This window comes from Ahaetulla prasina, chromosome 3 (genome assembly GCF_028640845.1).
Source record: "Ahaetulla prasina isolate Xishuangbanna chromosome 3, ASM2864084v1, whole genome shotgun sequence".
In the NCBI taxonomy this organism is placed as follows: domain Eukaryota; kingdom Metazoa; phylum Chordata; class Lepidosauria; order Squamata; family Colubridae; genus Ahaetulla; species Ahaetulla prasina.
In genome coordinates, this window is record NC_080541.1 from 4,433,716 (window position 1) to 4,454,973 (window position 21,258).

General features: G+C 44.2%; 1 protein-coding gene across 1 annotated transcript in view; it reads right to left on the reverse strand.

Annotated features, from left to right (window-relative positions):
• The window catches only part of ADGRB1 (adhesion G protein-coupled receptor B1), a 341,354-nt gene that overhangs the window by 129,924 nt on the left and 190,172 nt on the right, over positions 1-21,258 (reverse strand). The window contains exon 18 of the mRNA XM_058174889.1: positions 2,126-2,264. Coding sequence (XP_058030872.1) covers positions 2,126-2,264 — 139 coding nt within the window. The remainder of the gene's footprint in view (positions 1-2,125; positions 2,265-21,258) is intronic.

The window sequence follows — 21,258 nt, forward strand, 5'->3', positions numbered from 1 at the left end:
GAAAGACCAGGGGAGACAGGATAGCATCTTCCAATATTTGAAGGGCTGCCACAGAGAGGAGGAAGGCGGTCAACCTCTTTTCCAAAGTACCAGAAGGCCCAACAAGGAATAATGGATGGAAACTGATCAAGGAGAGATTCAACCTGGAAATAAGGAGAACTTTCCTGACTGTGAGAACAATCAACCCATAGAACAGAAGTTGCCTTTGGAAGTTGTGGGAGCTTCATCTCAGGAAGCTTTCAAGAAGAGACTGGACTGCCATCCGTCCGAAAGGGTGTAGGGTCTCTTGCCTGGGCAGGAGGGTTGGACTAGATAACCTACAAGATCCTTTCCAACTTTGTTAATCTATAAATTTGTAAATCTCCAAGAAATGGGACAAGGGAGTAAATTGGTGGTTTGGATGTTGTGACAGTTCCCACTTTGGGCATCGTTAGAAAGACCCCGTACTGCTCACCACCCTTCCAGATCTTCTCCTGCCCCAATTCCAGAGGCTTCGGGCCTCCCTCCAGCATAGACAACCTTGCACTTTGAAAGCCACTTCAGTGCAGATGTTTCCATGGCAACTAGTGGACCAAATACATTAGTGTTTCTAATAATAAACCTATCTCGGAAAACCTGCCTTTTTTTACCAGGAAACCTCCTCTCGCCCATCCCCAAGATCTTCTCTGTACCTTTCCTGGTCAGGGAGGAGAAAAGAGTGAAGAGGACCTCAGAAGAACTTCCAAGAACTCAACCCCAGAAGGATGGAAAGCTGAGAGCCGCCCAAGGGATGGGATGGAGAGGGGTAAATTTCAACTGGACCTGGGACACCAGCTGAGTTTGCAAAATCAGAAACGAAGCTAACCTTGAGAAAAAAAAAAACACGCACAAAAGCCCCCCCAAAATATAAAAATTTAAATAAATCCACATCTACATTTCCTCCATCCAAACTTCTGATCTTGATGGAGCCGATTTGAACCGTTCAGTATCTTCTGCCCCAACTTTCCAGCCAGCGTCCCATCCTCCCTGGGAAGACACATCTGGGCCAAAGCCCACATCCACACCCCTTCATGCAAACATCTGTGGGGCCAGATGTTTTGGAGCCAGACCAAAGCCTGCACTTTTCGTTCATTCTCCCCCCACACACAAAAATGGTGAAGGAGGGTGGACGGAGAAGGATGAAGAAGGCATGCAGAACTTCGAGACCAAAAAAAAACAAAACACCGCCTTTGGAGATCACCAAAAAGTCTCTCGGACCACTTGGAGCCAAATTTGGAAGTTGAAACTGGACACGGGCCAGCCGGTGGAGAAAAGGAGTTGAACATCCAGCGCTCTTTCCAAAGGACCAAAGGAAGCCACCGCCTCCCATCCTTCATTGCTGCAAAGCTCAAACAGAGGCCTTGGATACCCAGAGCCCCTCTTGAGGATTTCGGCACGGGCTGATTCATTTTGCAACCCTTCCCCCTCCCTCCCCCACCCCCAAGCAAAGCCAGCCAGCCCCCTTCCCCCCCCTCCGCCCCATCTCCAAGGAGCTCAGAGTTTTACTGGGAAAAAAGGGGTCCAAAAGACACAAGAGGGTGACATTTTAACGCAGTTACGATCTCCCCCCCCCCCCGCCGATTTATTCAGGTCACCGGTTCTCCAAAAAGCGAGCCATGGAGAAAAGGGGGCGGCCGCTCCTAGATAACGCACCTGGCGGTGTGCAAGATTGTGCAACGCCCGACGCACAGCTGGGAGATGTGGAAAAGGCTAGAGAGAGATGTTGCTTTTTTTGTCTAGCTGGGCATGCATGCAATCGCGGCCGCCCCGACGCGCTAATCTTTGCGATGCACCCACTGAGAGAGAGAGAGAGAGACACACACACACACTCAGGCACACAAATACACACACACCCCGCAACTCTGCCACACGCAGTGCGTGCACCGAGCAAGCTGGAAATGTCACAGGCTGGACTGTGGGGTTGTTTTGTTTTTTTGTTTTGTTTTTTCCCCTCCGTCCCTCCCTCCCTCCCTCCTTTCCTTCCTTCCTTTCTTTCTTTCCTCCTCCACCTTTTGGGCAGCCGCCAAGGTTTTGTCTCCCGCTCTGGCTGGCTGGCTGGCTGGCTGGCCGGCTGGCCAAGGAGATGCTCTTTTTGGCAGGGACTTACCATGTCAGCAGCGATCTGGGCTAAGATGGCGAAGGTAGAGATCCGGTCACAGAAGCATTTGGTCCGGAAAGGATCGACGAGGACGGTTCGGCAGCCTTTCCAGGACCAGGCGCCAAGCTGAGATGGAGAGAAGGAGGAAGAAGAAGAGGAGGAGGAGGAGGAGGAGGAGGAGGCGGCGATGGAGGAGGAGGAGGGTCTGTGAAAGGAGGGAGGAGGGGGAAGCGAGTGCAAAGGGGGAAGAGAGAGACACAGAGAGAGAGAGAGAAAGAGAGAGAAAGAAAGAAAGAAAAAGACGCGCACACAGGGGGACAGAGAGAGAGAGAGAGAAAGAGAAAGAGGAGGACAAGAGGGGAAGAGAAAACAAGCATCACCAACATATTGCTGAAGGAAACATCACAACCACAGTCAACCTCACACGCCCCCCTCCCTCCAGCGCTCACGGCATACGTGGCCCTCCCTTCCCTCTCCTCCCCCCTCCCCACCCCAAGGCAGCAAGGAATGCAGAAAGAAGAGGCGAGCCCACCCACCGCAAAAAGTGACTTTGAACCTTACCTGGATGTCACTCCGGATTCCTGCCCTCCTTCTCCTGCCTCCCAGCCAGGTGTTTGCACCCCAAAGGGCACCTCGCTAAGGTCTCAAGCCACCCCCTCCCCCTTTCCAGCCTGGGTGGTTCGGGGTTTTTTTTTGTGGGTTGTTTTTTTTTTTTTGGAGAGGAGACCACCAGGAGATCTCGGGAAGTCAATAGAAGCTAATTTAGGGTGCAAGCCGGACCCAGAGGCTTCTGTTTCTTGTCAAAGGTCACACACGTCTCCTAGCGTGCAACTATGCACGCGCATAAAGCCCGGACCAGCACTTTCTGCCTGGCTGCTTTGGGCTCAGCGCACCTGAGTGTGAGAAACACAATTTCTCCAGCTGCAATTGAACACCACTTTCCTCTCCTCCCTCCTTCCCTCCGAAGGCTGCTCACTTGTAGCCACTGACTTGCACACTCTTTTCATTGTGGCGCTTATCACATCCAGCACCTCCCCCCCCCACACACACACATACTCACACACACCGCCTCTCAGCATGACACATCACCCTCTGTCACAAACCACAACTCTCCGGCACACAGCAATCTACCACCAACGTCCACGTGGCGTGCAAACACCCAGCGCGTGGCTTCCCACGTTCTCACTCACACACCCCCGGCAGCAGCTGTTTCCACACCTACCGCCCGTTCCGTATTTGGAGGGCCGTTTCACACCGGACGGGAGATGGTGGGGGGGGGAAACAAAAGAAAAATGGATTTGTGGCTGGATGGATACACACCTCAGCAGGCTGCCGAGAGTTGTGAAAAGCGAAACGACGGGTTCCACCAAACACGTGCGTGTCCCATTCACGCCTCCAAGCCTCCAACGCGCAAAACTTTCCAGCAGGAAAAGTCACTCGGTGGGGCCGAGTGTTTTGATGGGAAGGGGTCTCGCCGGGGTGTATAAAGAGAGTCCTCGACTTACAACGGTTCATTTAGTGACCGCTTGGAAGTGACAACGGCCTTACGGCTGTTTTTCCACACTTACGACCATCAAAGCATCCCCATGGTTACGCGATCAAAATTCAGACCGACTCGTATTTACTGATCATGTGAATGCGGCAACGGTCATGTGAAAAACCGTCAGACATCACTTTTTTTCAATGTCGTCGTAACTCCGAATGGTCACTAAACAAAGCACTGTAAGTTGAGGACTACCTGAGGTAATCGTCCACTTTGTAACAGTCCATTTGGTGATCATTCAAAGTTACAAACGGCACTGGGAAAAAGCGACTTATGACCGTTTTTCACACTTATGACCGTTATAGCATCCCCCCACGATCATGGGCTCAAACGTCAGATGCTTGACAAACTGACTCATATTTACGACGGCCGCATGGTCCCGGGGAATCACGCGCTTCCCCTTTTGCGACCTAATGACAAGCAAAAGTCCACGGGGAAGCCGGATTCACTTAATGACCAAGTTACTAACTACACAACTAACTTTAACAACTGTGTCAAGAAAGGTCTTAAAACAGGACAAAGCTTACTTAACGAATGTCTCGCTTAGCAACAGAAATTTGGGGCTCCCTTGCGATCGTAAGTCGAGGACTACCAACACAAGCGTCAGATGTCTGAGACAATGGAGAAACACTTCAAGCCAAATGGAACTTTCTCTTGGGATTATATTTCCTTGAGAAAGTAACTCCCCTTCAATTGCATTTTATTTAAAAAGAAGATATCAATTGCTTTGCTAAATCTTCTCAAATCATGTGATTTAACGCAAGCAACTTCCATGCAGCTAATCCATACAGGTCAGTGACTTACGACCACAAATGAGCCCAACCGTTTCCGTTGTTAAAGGAGACTTGCCCCGAGCTTAAAGGAGACTTGCAGCTGCGCGAGTAGTAATGGGAGCCGCTCGTGGCTCCCACGTAACACCACTGCTCCGTAGTCTGCACTGGCTTCCTGTGGTCTTTCGGGTGTGCTTCAAGATTTTGGTTACCACCTTTAAAGCGCTCCATGGCTTAGGACCCGGGTACTTACGAGACCGCCTGCTGTTACCCTATGCCTCCCACCGACCCGTGCGCTCTCATAGAGAGGGTCTCCTCAGGGTGCCGTCCGCCAAACAGTGTCGGCTGGCGGCCCCCAGGGGCAGGGCCTTCTCTGTGGGGGCACCGACGCTCTGGAACGAACTTCCCCCTGGCCTACGTCAAGTGCCTGATCTTCGGACCTTCCGTCGTGAGCTAAAAACATACTTATTTATTCAAGCGGGACTGGCATAATAATTTTGATTTTAAACTGGGGTTTTATTAATATTTTTAAATATTTTAAATTTAATTTTAATCATTAGCCGTTCTGTAATTTTGCTAGGTCTTAATTTGTTTTTAATTGTATATACTTTGTATTTTATCTCCGGCTGTACACCGCCCTGAGTCCTTCGGGAGAAGGGCGGTATAAAAATTCAATAAATAAATAAATTAATTAATTTTACGACCTTTCTTGCCTCCGTTGCTAAGTGAACCACCACAGTCAATACGTTAGTTCCCCCCCCCCGGTTGTTAAGTGAGTCTGGTTTTCCCCCTTGACTCGGTTTGCCAGAAGGTCGCAAAAGGGGATCACGTGACCCCGGGGGACACGACGACCGTCGTAAGTATGAGTCAGTTGCCAAGTGTCTCAATTCTGATCATGGGGATGCTGCAACGGTCATAACTGTGAGAAACGGTCGTAAGTCACTTTTTTCAGTGCTGTTGTCACTGAACGGTCACTAAACGAAGTGTTGTAAAGTCGAGGACTACCTGAACTCAGGTAGTCCTCGACTTCGTTTAGGGATCCTTCGAGGTTACAACAGCACTGAAAAAAACATCCCAAAGTTGCTTTTTTCAAGGGGTAACCGGACTTTATTTTTTCTTTTGAAGATGTTTCGCTTCTCATCCAAGAAGCTTCTTCAGCTCCTCCATTCCCCACTATCCAGGCAAAAACTGAAAAAATCTTCTTGGATGAGAAGTGAAACATCTTCAAAAGAAAAAAAAAACAAAGTCCAGTTGCCTCCTGAAAAAAAAGCACCTTTGAGACATTCGTGACCTGGATGCAGGGGTGAAATCCAGCAGGTTCTGGAGAACCGGTAGCAAAAAATTTTGAGTACTTCGGAGAACCGGCAAATACCACCTCTGGCTGGTCCCAGAGTGGGGTGGGAAGGCAGATTTTGCAATATCCTTTCCCCCGGAGTGGGGTGGGAATGGGGATCTTGCAGTATCCTTTCCCCTGGAGTGAGGTGGGAATGGACATTTTGCAGTACCCTTCCCCCCAGGAGTGGGGTGGGAATGGGGATTTTGCAGTATCCTTCCCCTGGAGTGGGGTGGGAATGGGGATTTTGCAGTATCCTTCCCCCCAGGAGTGGGGTGGGAATGGAGATTTTGCAGTATCCTTTCCCCTGGAGTGGGGAGAGGATGGGTATTTTGCAGTATCCTTTCCCCTGGAATGGGGTGGGAATGGGGATCTTGCAGTATCCTTTCCCCTGGAGTGGGGTGGGAATAGGGATCTTGCAGTATCCTTTCCCCTGGAGTGGGGTGGGAATGGGGATCTTGCAGTATCCTTTCCCCTGGAGTGGGGAGAGAATGGGGATTTTGCAGTATCCTTTCCCCTGGAATGGGGTGGGAATGGGGATCTTGCAGTATCCTTTCCCCTGGAGTGGGGTGGGAATGGGGATCTTGCAGTATCCTTTCCCCTGGAGTGGGGTGGGAATGGGGATCTTGCAGTATCCTTTCCCCTGGAGTGGGGTGGGAATGGGGATTTTGCACTATCCTTCACCCTGGAGTGGGGTGGGAATGGGGATTTTGCAGTATTCTTCCCCCTGGAGTGGGGTGGGAATGGGGATTTTGCAATATCCTTCCCCTGGAGTGGGGTGGGAATGGGGATTTTGCAATATCCTTCCCCTGGAGTGGGGTGGGAATGGAGATTTTGCAATATCCTTCCCCTGGAGTGGGGTGGGAATGGGGATCTTGCAGTATCCTTTCCCCTGGAGTGGGGTGGGAATGGACATTTTGCAGTATCCTTTCCCCTGGAGTGGGGTGGGAATTGACATTTTGCAGTATACTTCCCCCCAGGAGTGGGGTGGGAATCCTTTGGAGTGGGGTAGGAATGGGGATTTTGCAATATCCTTCCCCCAGGAGTGGGGAGGGAATGGAGATTTTGCAGTATCCTTCCCTGCCACGCCCACCAAGTCACACCCACCAAGCCACGCCCACAGGACCGGTAGTAAAAAAAAATGAATTTCACCACTGGATGCCTGAGAATCTCTGCAGATTTTCGGCACTGGAAAAAGTGATTTATGACCATTTTTCACACTTATGACCATTGCAGCATTTCCCCATGATCACGCGATCTAAATTTGGCCTCTTGGCAACTGGCACAGACTTACGACGGTTGCACTCTCCTGGAGTCATGCCATCCTCCTTTTGCACAGTCAACGGGAAAAGCCCGATTCACTTAACAACCGTTTTGTCAACTTAACATCTGTTAAGCCATTCGCTTAACAACGGTGGTAAAAAAAAAAGGTCGTAAAATGGGGCACTTAACAAATGTCTCACTTAGCAACAGAAACGTTGGGATCAATTGTGGTCGTGATATGATTTGAACTGAAGAAGCTTCTTGGATGACAAGTGAAATGTTTTCAAAAGGGAAAAAAAATATAAAAAATTTTTTTTTGGGAAAAAAGCAACTTTGCCAGAAGTTGGATGATTGAGAATTTCAGCAAAAACACATTCTCCTTTTCCTCCAGGAGCTCAAGGCAACTTATGTGGGGGACCAGAGGAGTTTAAGGTACCCCCACATTTTATTTCCAGAACAACAACCCTGAGAGGTAGGTTGGCAGAGAGAGAGAGAGAGAGGAACGGGCCCCAGATCCTCTAGGAAGCTTCATGGGGGTCAGGAATGGTTGTAAGTCAAGGACTATCCATATTCGGTGGCCCATCACAGTTTAAAAAGGCCATTTCCTGTTTATAAGCATTCAGGCAATAGGTCATCTGTCAGCGGCTCTACAGCAGTGGATTCTTCCTTGAATAGGGGTTGGACTAGATGACCTCTAAGTAATCTAACCGCTTGGTCTAAAACTTGGCAACTCCAAATCTCAACCAGCAAATGCTCAGTCTTACATATAGGAAAAAAGAACCCAAAAACTAAGTACACACTATGGACATTACCTTACAGATGACCCCCATCCCGTTAAAGATCTTGGAGTTTTCATGTCAAATGATCTAAGTGCCAAAGCCCACTGCAATTACATAGCAAAAAAGGCTCTAAGAGTTGTAAATCTAATCTTGCGTAGCTTCTTTTCCAAAAACACCACACTACTAACCAGAGCATATAAAACATTTGCTAGACCAATTCTAGAATACAGCTCGCCTGTTTGGAACCCTCACCACATCTCTGACATCAATACAATTGAACGTGTCCAGAAATATTTTACAAGAAGAATTCTCCATTCCTCTGAAAACAATAGAATACTCTATTCCCACCAGACTTGAAATCCTAGGCTTAGAAAACTTGGAACTCCGTCGCCTTCGACAGGACCTAAGTTTAACTCACAGAATCATCTATTGTAAAGTCCTTCCTGTTAAAGACTACTTCAGCTTTAATTGCAATAATACTAGAGCAACCAATAGATTTAAACTTCATGTCAACCGCTTTAATCTAGATTGCAGAAAATATGACTTCTGCAACAGAATCATCAGTGCTTGGAATATTTTACCTGACTCTGTGGTCTCTTCCCATAATCCTAAAAGCTTTATCCAAAAACTTTCTACTATTGACCTCACCCCATTCCTAAGAGGACCATAAGGGGCGTGCATAAGCGCACAAACGTGCCTACCGTTCCTGTCCTATTGTTTTTCTTTTCTTCTATACCTTTATATACTATATAACCTTTCTGTATGATAGTTACATATATTGTTGTGACAAAATAAATAAATAAATAAATAAATAAATAAATAAATAAATAAATAAATAAATAAATAAATAAATACATTTCTATGTTCTTGACTACTAGCCACCTCCATTTAGAGTATATTTAGAGATATTTCCTTCTGGGCCAATTGGTCGTGAAAACCAGTTGAGTGACTTTGAACCAATCCTTCTCTCTCAGCCCAACCTACCCCACAGGGTTGATGTTTTGGGTAAAATAGAAAGAAGAAGGAATACTGGATATATTCACTGTCTTTAGTTATTTGTTAAAATAATAAAGGCGGGATACATATCAATCAAACAAATAAAAATAAGCGGAATCGGCACCATTTGAGTAACAAAGGACACAAAGAATGAAGGCCTGTGGCCCTAAGACTAAATTGATTTATTATTACACAAAACTCTGAAATGAAACCCAAAGAGGCTTTTTCCAAAAGGCAACTAGACTCCTTTGTTTTTCCTTGAAGATGTTTTGCTCCTCATCCAAGAAGCTTCTTCAGTTCTGGCTGAATGGCAGAGGATGGAAGCATTTATATTCCTTGCAGTTATCTGGCCATTTGCACTTTCTTTCTTTCTTTCTTTCTTTCTTTATTTCTTTCTTTCTTTCTTTCTTTCTTTCTTTCTTTCTTTCTTTCTTTCTCTCTCTCTCTCTCTCTCTCTCTCTCTCTTTCTTTCTTTTTTGAATATATGTTTTATTGGTACATTTTTCATTAAAAAAAAATCCCATGTCTATCTGAACAGCGTGTTGTCTGGGCATAATTTAATTTTAAGTAAAGGTACAACAATTACCATAATCATACTAGTAATCAACCAACAGAACAGAAGTTGCCTTCAGAAGTTGTGTGTGCTTCACCATGGGAGGCTTTCATGAGGAGACCAGACTGCCATGTACACATTTTCTACATCCTGTATATTCTATTCTATTCTATTCTATTCTATTCTATTCTATTCTATTCTATTCTATTCTATTCTATTCTATTCTATTCTATTCTATTCTATTCTATCCCATATTTTCTATATCCTATATCTTCTATTCTATTCTATTCTATTCATGCATAGTTTTTTTAAAATGTACACTGAGAACATATGCACCAAAAGAAATTCCTTGTGTGTCCAATCACACTTGGCCAATAAAGAATTCTATTCTATTCTATTCTATTCTATTCTATTCTATTCTATTCTATTCTATTCTATTCTATTCTATTCTATTCTATTCTATTCTATTCTATTCTATTCTATTCTATTCTATCCCATATTTTCTATATCCTATATCTTCTATTCTATTCTATTCTATTCTATTCTATTCTATTCTATTCTATTCATGCATAGTTTTTTTAAAATGTACAGTGAGAGCATATGCACCAAGACAAATACCTTGTGGGTCCAATCACACTTGGCCAATAAATAATTCTATTCTATTCTATTCTATTCTATTCTATTCTATTCTATTCTATTCTATTCTATTCTGTTCTGTTCTGTTCTGTTCTGTTCTATTCTATTCTATTCTATTCTATTCTATTCTATTCTATTCTATTCTATTCCATTCCATTCCATTCCATTCTATTCCTTTTATGTACACTGAGAGCATATGCACCAAGACAAATACCTTGTGGGTCCAATCACACTTGGCCAATAAAGAATTCTACGTTCTATGTTCATTTGTCAGAAATGGTGTAGGGTTTTCTATTGGGGAGTGGGGTTGGACTAGATTTCCTACATACAGTACAAGTATGTATGTATATTCCAGCTCTGTTAATCTGTTTTAAAGAAAAGCTATTGGGATGAGGAGTGAAACATCTTCAAGAAAAAACCAAGAAAGCCCAGTTGCCTTTTGGAGAGAAAAAAAAAAAGCACTTCGTGGACAACCCTTACTTAGATGACGGAAAAGCTCCATAGACAGCAAAACGAAACAGCCCTTTGGTGCTGGGGCCTGTTGACCTCCGGTCTGAGGTCGGCCTAATATTCTGCTGCACTCCTCTGCCACGTTGAATCTTCAGTCAAGAGCAGAGGAATGACTTGTGTCGGCTACAAATTCCCCAGAGCCATCTTCATTTGCAGCTTCCCCCCCACACACATCCTCCACACTCACCCTTATTTCAGCACCCTCTAGAAACCCTTATTTTTATTTTATTTTTATTTTTTTGGCACCCTCTGGAAATCCAAGCAGGATTGTCAGATAGAGTAAAACGGGGGGGGGGGACGGATGGAAATTTGAGGCACCTGGCATCTTTCGTTTTGCAAACCTCACGGTGGTTACTTAAAAATCCAAAATACAGTCGGCTGCTCAAAAGCCTGAAACACCTTCAGCTCCCTTTCAATATTTATTTATTTATTTATTTTCCTTAGTCGCATCTCACATCAAGTCAAACATGCATTTATCTGAGTAAATATTTAGCCGATATATTTCAGTTAAATACTTCATATCCCAGACGCTCTGGGTAGCTTACGGAAACATAAAAATAAGTGATCGTAAAATAAAGCCCGCTTCACTGTAATGGTAAAAGCCGGCAACGTTAAGTCGGAAGGGAGGCTAAAGGAATTGCTCTGATCAGCAGTTTTGAAGGGTTTTACGATCGTGCACCAAGGCGAATCTCCTCCTTTGATTGCAACCTTATCCTTTGAATTTTTTTTGCACCTTTTCAGGTTCTGCAGCGTTGTGTGCTCCTTGGCTCAAACAAACAAGCAAACAAACAAAAATGAAAGACATCTTCAACTAGATACTTTTTCTTAGAGTTCTCTCTCTCTCTCTCTCTCTCTCTCTCTGTGTGTGTGTGTGTGTGTGTATTTGGGTGGGTAGGTGGATGGATGGATGGAGAGAGAGAGATGGAAAGATAATAGATAGATAGATGATAGATAGATAGATAGATAGATAGATAGATAGATAGATAGATAGATAGATAGATAGATAGATAGATTAGAGAAAGAGATAGAGGGAGAGGGAGAGGGAGAGGGAGAGAGAGATATGGATAATAGATGATACATAGATACATACAGTAGATAGATAGATAGATAGATAGATAGATAGATAGATAGATAGATAGATAGATAGATAGATAGATAGATAGAAAGATGATAGATAGAAAGAGAGAGAGAGGGAGAGGGATTTATATATATATATATATATATATATGTTTTCTGAGGTTTTCGCGGGTGTTTGTATGTAGGTCTTTGGTTATTTGGGTTTTCTCCCGCGTAAAATTGGAAGTGTCTTGGCGATGTTTCGACGAAGTCTCATTCGTCATCTTCAGGCTTCAGCTTCGTGCTTCTGAGAGCAATGTGTGATTGCAGCTGTTTCTTCCTTTTTAACTGCTAGTGGGGGTTTGAACTGATTGGGTGGGAGCTTGGCTGTGCTCTGATTGGATGGGGTTTTTTTGTGCTCTGATTGGCTGGGGGTGTGTCCTGTTTGGGTGGGAGCTTGGTTGTGCTCAGATTAGTCTGAGTTGCAGGGGGATTTGAGCTGGTGAGCTGCACTGCACTCACAAGCCCCCACTCAAACCCCCACTAGCAGTTAAAAAGGAAGAAACAGCTGCAATCACACATTGCTCCCAGAAGTACGAAGCTGAAGCCTGAAGATGACAAATGAGACTTCGTCGAAACGTCGCCAAGACACTTCCAATTTTACGCGGGAGAAAACCCGAATAACCAAAGACCTACATATATATGGATGATAGATGATAGATAGATAGATACAGTAGATAGATAGATAGATAGATAGATAGATAGATAGATAGATAGATAGATAGATAGATAGATAGATAGATAAGAGAGAGAGAGAGAGAGATGATAGATGGATAGATGGATGGATAGATAGATGGATGGATGGATAGATGGATGGATGGATGGATAGATAAGAGAGAGAGAGAGAGAGAGAGAGATGATAGATGGATAGATGGATGGATGGATGGATGGATGGATGGATGGATAGATAGATAGATAGATAAGAGAGAGAGAGAGATGATAGATGGATAGATGGATGGATAGATAGACATAGATGATAGATAGATAGATAGATAGATAGATAGATAGATAGATAGATAGATAGATAGATAGATAGATAGATGGATGGATGATAGATGAATAGATGGATGGATGGATAGATAGATAGATAGATAGATAGATAGATAGATAGATAGATAAATATAGATGATAGATAGATAGATAGATAGATAGATAGATAGATAGATAGATAGATAGATAGATGGATGGATGGATGGATGGATGGATGGATGGATGGATGGATGGATGGATGGATGGATAGATAGATGATAGATAGATAGATAGATAGATAGATAGATAGATAGATAGATAGATGATAGATGGATAGATAGATAGATAGACAGATAGATAGAGATAGAATAGTTATATATATATAATAGTTAGATATAACTAACTATAACTATAACTATAATATATAATAGTTAGATATAAAATATGCAGCCATATTTTTAAAAATATGTCTGCAAAATTGAACTGATTTGGCCTAATGGAAAAAGCTCCAGGCTAGAAGCCAAGAGGCTGTGAGTTCTAGTCCTGCCTCGGGTTTTGTACTTTCAGAGTTCTGCCCCAAAAGAACAATTGGAAGAAACTGGGAGGGGAAAAGAGGCGACATGCTGGAAAAGAAGGGAAGGAAAAGAAGGCCCAAGAGAGGACAGCTCCCGCCTTCTACCAGCTCCCCCTTCTGTAAAAAGCTTAGGACCAATTCTTGCCACTCCCCACCAACCAGACAAGATATTGATGCCTTTGCTAATTAGGAGCGAGAGCTGACAGGGTGTGTGTTTTTTTCTTTCTTTGAAGCTTTAATTAATTCAGAAAACATTTCTTGTGCCCAGAGAGGCATGATCACCCTCAACTAAAGCACGTGGCTCTCTAATAACCCCAAAATATTTTCCAGGAGGGCTAAGCGGATTTTCCTTTCCCGCTGCATAAACATCACCTCAGTGATACAACTTCCATTTTTATAAGCTGCTTTTTTTTCTTATTATTATATCTGTCAGATATCTTCCTCGGCTAAACGTTGATCTGGTTCTTTGATCTGAGAAAGGGAGGTCTCATTCAATTCTTTCTTTCTTTCTTTCTTTCTTTCTTTCTTTCTTTCTTTCTTTCTTTCTTTCTTTCTCTCTCTCTCTCTCTCTCTCTCTCTCTCCCTCTCTCTCTCTCGCTCTCTCTCTCTTGCAACAAAGCAGATATGCTTTGGGATTCACTTCTTCTGGGATTTTATTCATTTGCCTTGCAATCCAGCATGTGTTCCAGAGATTTCTGTGTGGTCTCCCATCCAAAGATGGGAAAAGAATTAAACGTACAAGGGGAAGCAGGTTTTTAAAGAAAGAGGCTGCCTTGGGAGCTGGAGGGGGGGGGGACTCACTTTGATTGGAGATGTTGAATCAGATGCTAGATGACTACGTCTCAGGGATGCTAAAGGAGTGGGTTTCAGTATTGGGCAGGGGGTTGGGCTTGATGATCTCTAAAGAGATCATCAACTCTGGCATGCAATAACTCTTTGTCAGGTCAGTTCAATTCAACTTGATTGATTAAAACTAAGGGTTCCACTGTTACTTGGAAATTGTAGGATGTGTCTCCTTCCTTCATTACCTATTACTTGCATTTATCTCTTTCTCTCTCTTTCTCTCCCTCCCTCCCTCCCTCTCTCCCTCCCTCTCTATACACACACACACAGAGAGAGAGAGAGATAGACATATAGATAGATCTATCTATCTATCTATCTATCTATCTATCTATCTATCTATCTATCTATCTATCTATCTATCTATCTATCTGTGTCTATCAATCTATCTATTGCCTATCTACGGTGTCTGTCTGTCTGTCCAGCCAGCCAACCAGCCAGCCACCCACCTACCTACCTACTGTCTATCATCTGTCATCTATCTATTGTCAGACTATATTTATTATCTACTATCTAAACATAGCTCTATCTATCTACCTACCTACCTACCTACCTACCTACCTACCTACCTCTATCTATCTATCTATCTATCTATCTATCTATCTATCTATCTATCTATCTATCTATCTATCATCTATCATCTACCTATCTACCTATCTATCATCTATCTCTCTATCTATCTATCTATCTATCTATCTATCTATCTATCTATCTATCTATCATTTATCATCTATCTATATCTATCTTCTGTCTGTCTGTCTGTCTGTCTGTCTGTCTGTCTATCTATCTATCTATCTATCTATCTATCTATCTATCTATCTATCTATCATTTATCATCTATATCTATCTATCTATCTATCTATCTATCTATCTATCTATCTATCTATCTATCTATCTATCTATCTATCTATCTATCTATCTATCTATCTATCTATCTATCTATCTATCTATCTATCTATCTATCTATCATCTTTTTATCTATCATTTATCATCTACCTACCTACCCATCATTTGTCTATCTATTGTCGGACTGTATTTATTATCTTCTCTCTAAACATACCAGGATAAATGGCCAGGAAGCTAAATTGTATGATGAATGGAATTAGCTTTGTTGAGCCTAATGGAGGGAAGGGTCAGGAGAGAGCCATGAGAGCTGTCATCTGTCACTTGAGGGGCTGTCTCCGAGAAGAGGGAGTGAACTTATTCTCCAGACCAGGGGTCTCCAACCTTGGCAATTTTAAGACTTGTGGACTTCAACTCCCAGAGCTTCTTCTGGGAGTTGGAGTCCACAAGTCTTAAAATTGCCAAGGTTGGAGACCCCTGCTCCAGAGCACCTGAAGGCAACACGTGGAAGGTCCTCAGAGGGAGATCCAACCTGGAAATAAGGAATAATATCCTTACAGGGCAACGATTAAGCAACTTCTCCTGGAGTTGTGGCTGCTCCATCGCTGGAGGTTTTCAAGGAAAAAAATGGACAGCCATTTGTTTGGGATGGTATAATAACTCCTGCCTTGAGCAGGACTAGAAGACCTCCAAGGTCCCTTCCAGCCATATGATTCTATTATTTCCTGGTACCTAGCAGACTTCATCCAACTGATCTTCTGAGCCCAGGTAAATGATGCTGAATTGGTCCCAACTCCATAACTCTAAAATACAACTTGCCCATCTTCAGAGCTCTAAAGAGGTTGCATTTTAAAGCCCCTCCAGAAATGGGATTTTAATCAATCGATCAATCAGAATAAAGCTGGGAGGGACCTTGGAGGTCTTCCAGTCGAGCCACCTGCTACACTATTTCAGACAAATGGCTGTCCAGTCTCTTCTTAAAAGCCTCCAGGGGTGAAGCTCCCTAAAACTTTTAAAAAAAATACATTCAAAACATTCTGGATAAATCACGTCTAAATAAACCCGCATTTATTCACCGGCAGCAGTTAAAAGAAAAGAGGGTGAACAGATTCCTTTGAGAAGCATTTTTCCATACAGTGTTGGCTTGAGGCAAAATATCGCTGCCAGACGCTTCAAATTCTTCAAATATCACCTTTTTCTGCTTTCTTTGAAGATCTACAGACTCATTCATGCAACGTAGAGCCAGAGGAAAAAATCTTAGCAGAGCTTTTTCCCAAAAACCCACTTTTTTACACCTCTGGGACTCGCGGAAGCTCTCTTTCGTTCATCGCAAGGTACAAAAAGATCAGCTTTTCCCTAGCCCAGAAGTCGGCAACCTTAAACACTCAAAGAGCCACAAAAGTCCTAACCAGAAACCCCCATTCAATTCTGGAGCCGACCAGAAGTCCGGTTCCCCCACCATAGTCTCCTCCTAGCGTGGAGGAGATGCTCTACCTGTCCTAACCGAAAGTCTTATCAATTGTGGAGCCGACCAGCAACAGGGAGCCGCAGCAGAGGGATGAAAAAGCCACATGCGGCTCCAGAGCCCCAGATTGCTGACTCCTGCCCTAGCCTGTCTGGAAGTCCAAGGCCTATCATCCCCAGCCAGCAAGGAGGTGTTCATCTAATCCACCTGGAATGCAGATGATTAAAGGATGCGGCCTTTGAGAAACAGAACGAAGGGGATACAAGTATTCCTTAATTTACGACCGCAATTGAGACCACATTTTTGTTGTTAAGCAAAACATTTGTGAAGTGAGCTTTAAGTGAATCACTGCAGTCATTAAGTAAGTCACAAGACTGTTAAGTGAACCTGGCTTCCCCATTGACTGTGCCGGTCAGAAGATCGCGAAAGGGGATCACGTGACCCCAGGATACTGCAACCGTCACAAATACGAATCAGCGACTGAATTTGGATCACCTGACCATGGGGATGCTGCACCCAACGGTCATGTGAAAAATGGTCATAAGTGACTTTTTTCAGTGCTGCTGTAATTTCAAATTGGCCACTAAACGAACTATTGTAAGTTGAGAACTATCTATATAAGGGAAGTTGACAAAGATGGCAAAGGCAGGCAGGCAGGCAGGCAGGCAGGCAGGCAGGCAGGCAGGAAGGAAGGAAGGAAGGAAGGAAGGATGGATACTGGGTGAGGAGGAACAAGCAAGGGAAGGGAAGGGAAGGGAGGGAGGGAGGGAGGAAGGAAGGATGGATATTGGGTGAGGGAACAAGGGTGTGAGTGGTAAGTGGAAGGAAGGAAGGAAAGAAGGAAGGAAGGAAGGTGAGAGGGAGGGAGGGAAGGAAGGAAGGAAGGAAGAAAGGAAGGAAATATGTGAGAGGGAGTGAGGAAGGGAAGGAAGGAAGGAAGGAAGGAAGGAAGGAAGGAAGGAAGGAAGGAAGGAAGGAAGGAAGAAAGGAAGGAAATATGTGAGAGGGAGTGAGGGAGGGAAGGAAGGAAGGAAGGAAGGTAGGTAAGAGGGAGGGATGGAAGGAAGGCAGGAAGGAAGGAAGCAAAGAAGGAAGGAAGGAAGGAAGGAAGGAAGGATACTGGGTGAGGAGGAACAAGCAAGGAAAGGGAAGGGAAAGGGAGGGAGGGAGGGAGGAAGGATGGATGGATATTGAGTGAGGGAACAAGGGTGGGAGTGGTAAGTGGAAGGAAGGAAGGAAGGAAGGAAGGAAGGAAGGAAGGAAGGAAGGAAGGAGGGAGAGAGTGAGGGAAGGAGGGAGGGAGATAGGTCGGTGAATAGACAAATGTATGGATAGAAGATAGGGAGAGGGAAGAGGAAGGAGGGAAGATGTAGTTCTCTAAGTTTGATTGTTTGCTTGCAGATGTTTCATGACTCAACTAGGGAACATTTTCAGTGCTTGTGACTGTGAGGTACTCTCTATTTATATACCTGTTTATATATACACAATGACATTTCCTTAATCTCACAACACATGGACGAGCTAAACCATAGTTTCAACCGGGAAACGGAGCATCCTATCCCAAGTTAAAGCCAAAAACACAAGTGAATTCCTGGTAGCCTGCCATTTAGACAAATCAGCCATCAACAGACACGTAAAGATATGCAACATTTACCTACCATTCAAAAGAGACAATTTAAGAAGGAAGCACAAAGAGTCGAACACATTTTTTTTTCCAGTAGCAAACTCACAGATAAGCATGGACTAACCCCAGACAAACAGTCAAGCAGAAAGTAATACCCTGATCAAGGAACACCAAGGAGTTAACCACACCCCAGGAACACTGACAGGACAAGTTATTTTATATAAACAGAGAGCAAAACCAACACTCCTAGCACCGATGACGTTACATAGTCAGGTAATGAAACATTCAATGAACAACCAAGCTCAGAGAACACCAAGGGCCCATGGCTTTATTTCATATTCACACATCCTTGCTCTCCCCTAAAAGCTTTCCTTCAATCCATCAGGATAGAGCTGGAAGGGACCTTGGAGGTCTTCTAGTCCAACCCCCTGCTCAGACAGGAGACCCTAGACCAGTGATGGCTAACCTTTTTGCTGTCATGTGCCAAAAGCAGGGGGGAGCAGGGGGGGTTGTCGAGCGCATGTGTGCCTACACCCACAATTCAATGTGCCCCCTGTGCATGCAACCCCCCCTGTGCTCCCCCCGCTTTTGGCATGGTGGGCCTTGTATGCCAGTTTTTCACCCTCCCCAGGCTCCAGAGACTTTCTTGGAGTCTGGGGAGGGCAAAAACAGCCTTCCCCACCCCTGGAGACCCTCTGGAGTCCGGAAACAGCCAGTTTCCTGACTTAGGGTGGGCCTGGAAGGCCCAAAAATCAGTTGGCAACACTTGCATGCCGACCAATATGGCTGTGGCCTGCGTGCCATAGGTTTGCCATCACGGCCTATAACATTTCAGACAAGTGGCTGTCCAATCTTTTCTTAAAAACCGCCAATGATGAAGCAACCCCAACTTCTGCAGCAGCTGCTAAAAAAGCCAACACAGTTCTGGGCTGCATAAACAGAGGGATAGACTCAAGATCACGTGAAGTGTTAGTGCCACTTTATAATGCCTTGGTAAGGCCACACTTGGAATACTGCATCCAGTTTTGGTCGCCACGATGTAAAAAAGATGTTGAGACTCTAGAAAGAATGCAGAGAAAAGCAACAAAGATGATTAGGGGACTGGAGGCTAAAACATATGAAGAACAGTTGCAGGAACTGGGTAGGTCTAGTTTAACGAAAAGAAGGACTAGGGGAGACATGATAGCAGTGTTCCAATATCTCAGGGGTTGCCACAAAGAAGAGGAAGTCAAGCTATTCTCCAAAGCACCTGAGGGTAGAACAAGAAGCAATGGGTGGAAACTGATCAAGGAGAGAAGCAACTTAGAACTAAGGAGAAATTTCCTGACAGTTAGAACAATCAATAAGTGGAACGACTTGCCTGCAGAAGTTGTGAATGCTCCAACACTGGAAATTTTTAAGAAAATGTTGGATAACCATCTGACTGAGATGGTGTAGGGTTTCCTGCCTGGGCAGGGGGTTGGACTAGAAGGCCTCCAAGGTCCCTTCCAACTCTGTTGTTATATTATATTATATTATGAAGCAACCCCAACTTCTGGAGTCAAGCTGTTCTATTAATTGTTCTGCAGGAAATGTCTTCCTTAAGTTCTAGGTTGGATCGGTCCTTGATTGGTTTCATCCATTGCACCTTATCCTGCCCTCGGTGCTTTGGAAAATAAGTTGACCCCCCCTCAGTGGTGGGTTTCAAAAATTTTTTTACTACCGGTTGTATGGGTGTGGCTTAGTGGGCGTGGCAGGGAAAGGATACTGTAAAATCTCCATTCCTTCCCCAATCCAGGGGAAGGTTACTGCAAAATCCCCATTTCCTCCCTATCAGCTGGGATTCGGGAGGCAGAGAATAGATGGGGGCAGAGCCAGTCAGAATTTTTACTACCGGTTCTCCGAACTACTCAAAATTTCCACTACTGGTTCTCCAGAACTGGTCAGAACCTGCTGAATACCACCTCTACATTGCTTCTTCTCCTGCCTACTGGTGCTTTGGAAAATAAATTGACCCCCTCCTCTTTGTGGAAGCCCACCAAATACTGGAATATTTTTTTCATTTCACCCCTAGTCCTTTTTCTGCCCAAGGAGCTGCTGATTCAGTTCTACAGAGGAATTATTGAGTCTGTCATTTGCACCTCCATAACTGTCTGGTTCGGTTCTGCAACCCAACAAGATATACACAGACTTCAGAGGATAATTAGAACTGCAGAAAAAATAATTGCTACCAACCTGCCTTCCATTGAGGACCTGTATACTGCACGAATCAAGAAGAGGGCCGTGAAAATATTTACGGATCCCTCACATCCAGGACATAAACTGTTTCAACTCCTACCCTCAAAACGACGCTATAGAGCACTGCACACCAGAACAACTAGACACAAGAACAGTTTTTTCCCGAAGGCCATCACTCTGCTAAATAAATAATTCCCTCAACACTGTCAAACTATTTACTAAATCTGCACTACTATTAATCTTCTCATCGTTCCCATCACCAATCTCTTTCCACTTATGACTGTATGACTATAACTTTGTTGCTGGCAATCCTTATGATTTATATTGATATATTTGATCATCAATTGTGTTGTAAATGTTGTACCTTGATGAAGGTATCTTTTCTTTTATGTACACTGAGAGCATCTGCACCAAGACAAATTCCTTGTGTGTCCAATCACACTTGGCCAATAAAAAAATTCTATTCTATTCTTCTTTTCTCTAGACTGGCCAAACCCAAATCCTGCAACCGTTCGTCCTATGTTCTAGTCTCCAGGCCTTTTATCATCCTAGTTGCACTTTTTCCAAAGTCTCAGCATCTTTTTTTGTAACGTGGTGACCAACACTGGATGCAGCGTTCCAGGTGTGGTCCTTACTCATCCCAGTAACTCCCATGGGCTCTGATAAACAGTCTTGATTTATAAACCATCCTCAGCCACTTCTAGCTGATAGGACTCTTGCTGTTTTCCCCTTCTTGTACACTGAGTTGTCAACTCCTGCTGCTTCTGAGCAGAAACCAACCATCAATCAAACCTCCAAAGGCGCCAGGTGCATTTCCTCTCATTTGCTGTTGAGCATCACCCTGGCTCAAAGCTGATGGCATCCAGCTGTTCCCAGGTGTCCCACCCTCTCTGGGATTTCGCCGTCCAAGTGGGGAAGCGATCGCTGTTTTTGGCGCACGCTACAACATCGGGTTGTGTTCTGATGCCAGAACACAATGAGAGGACGGGGTGAAATGTATTTATTTTGTTAAGAAATGTATGGAGAAGATTTATGCGGTCGCCCAAATCACTCAGTGACTCTGGGAGGCTTCCTGAGATAAAAGTCCAACACAAAAGCAAATAAATAAATC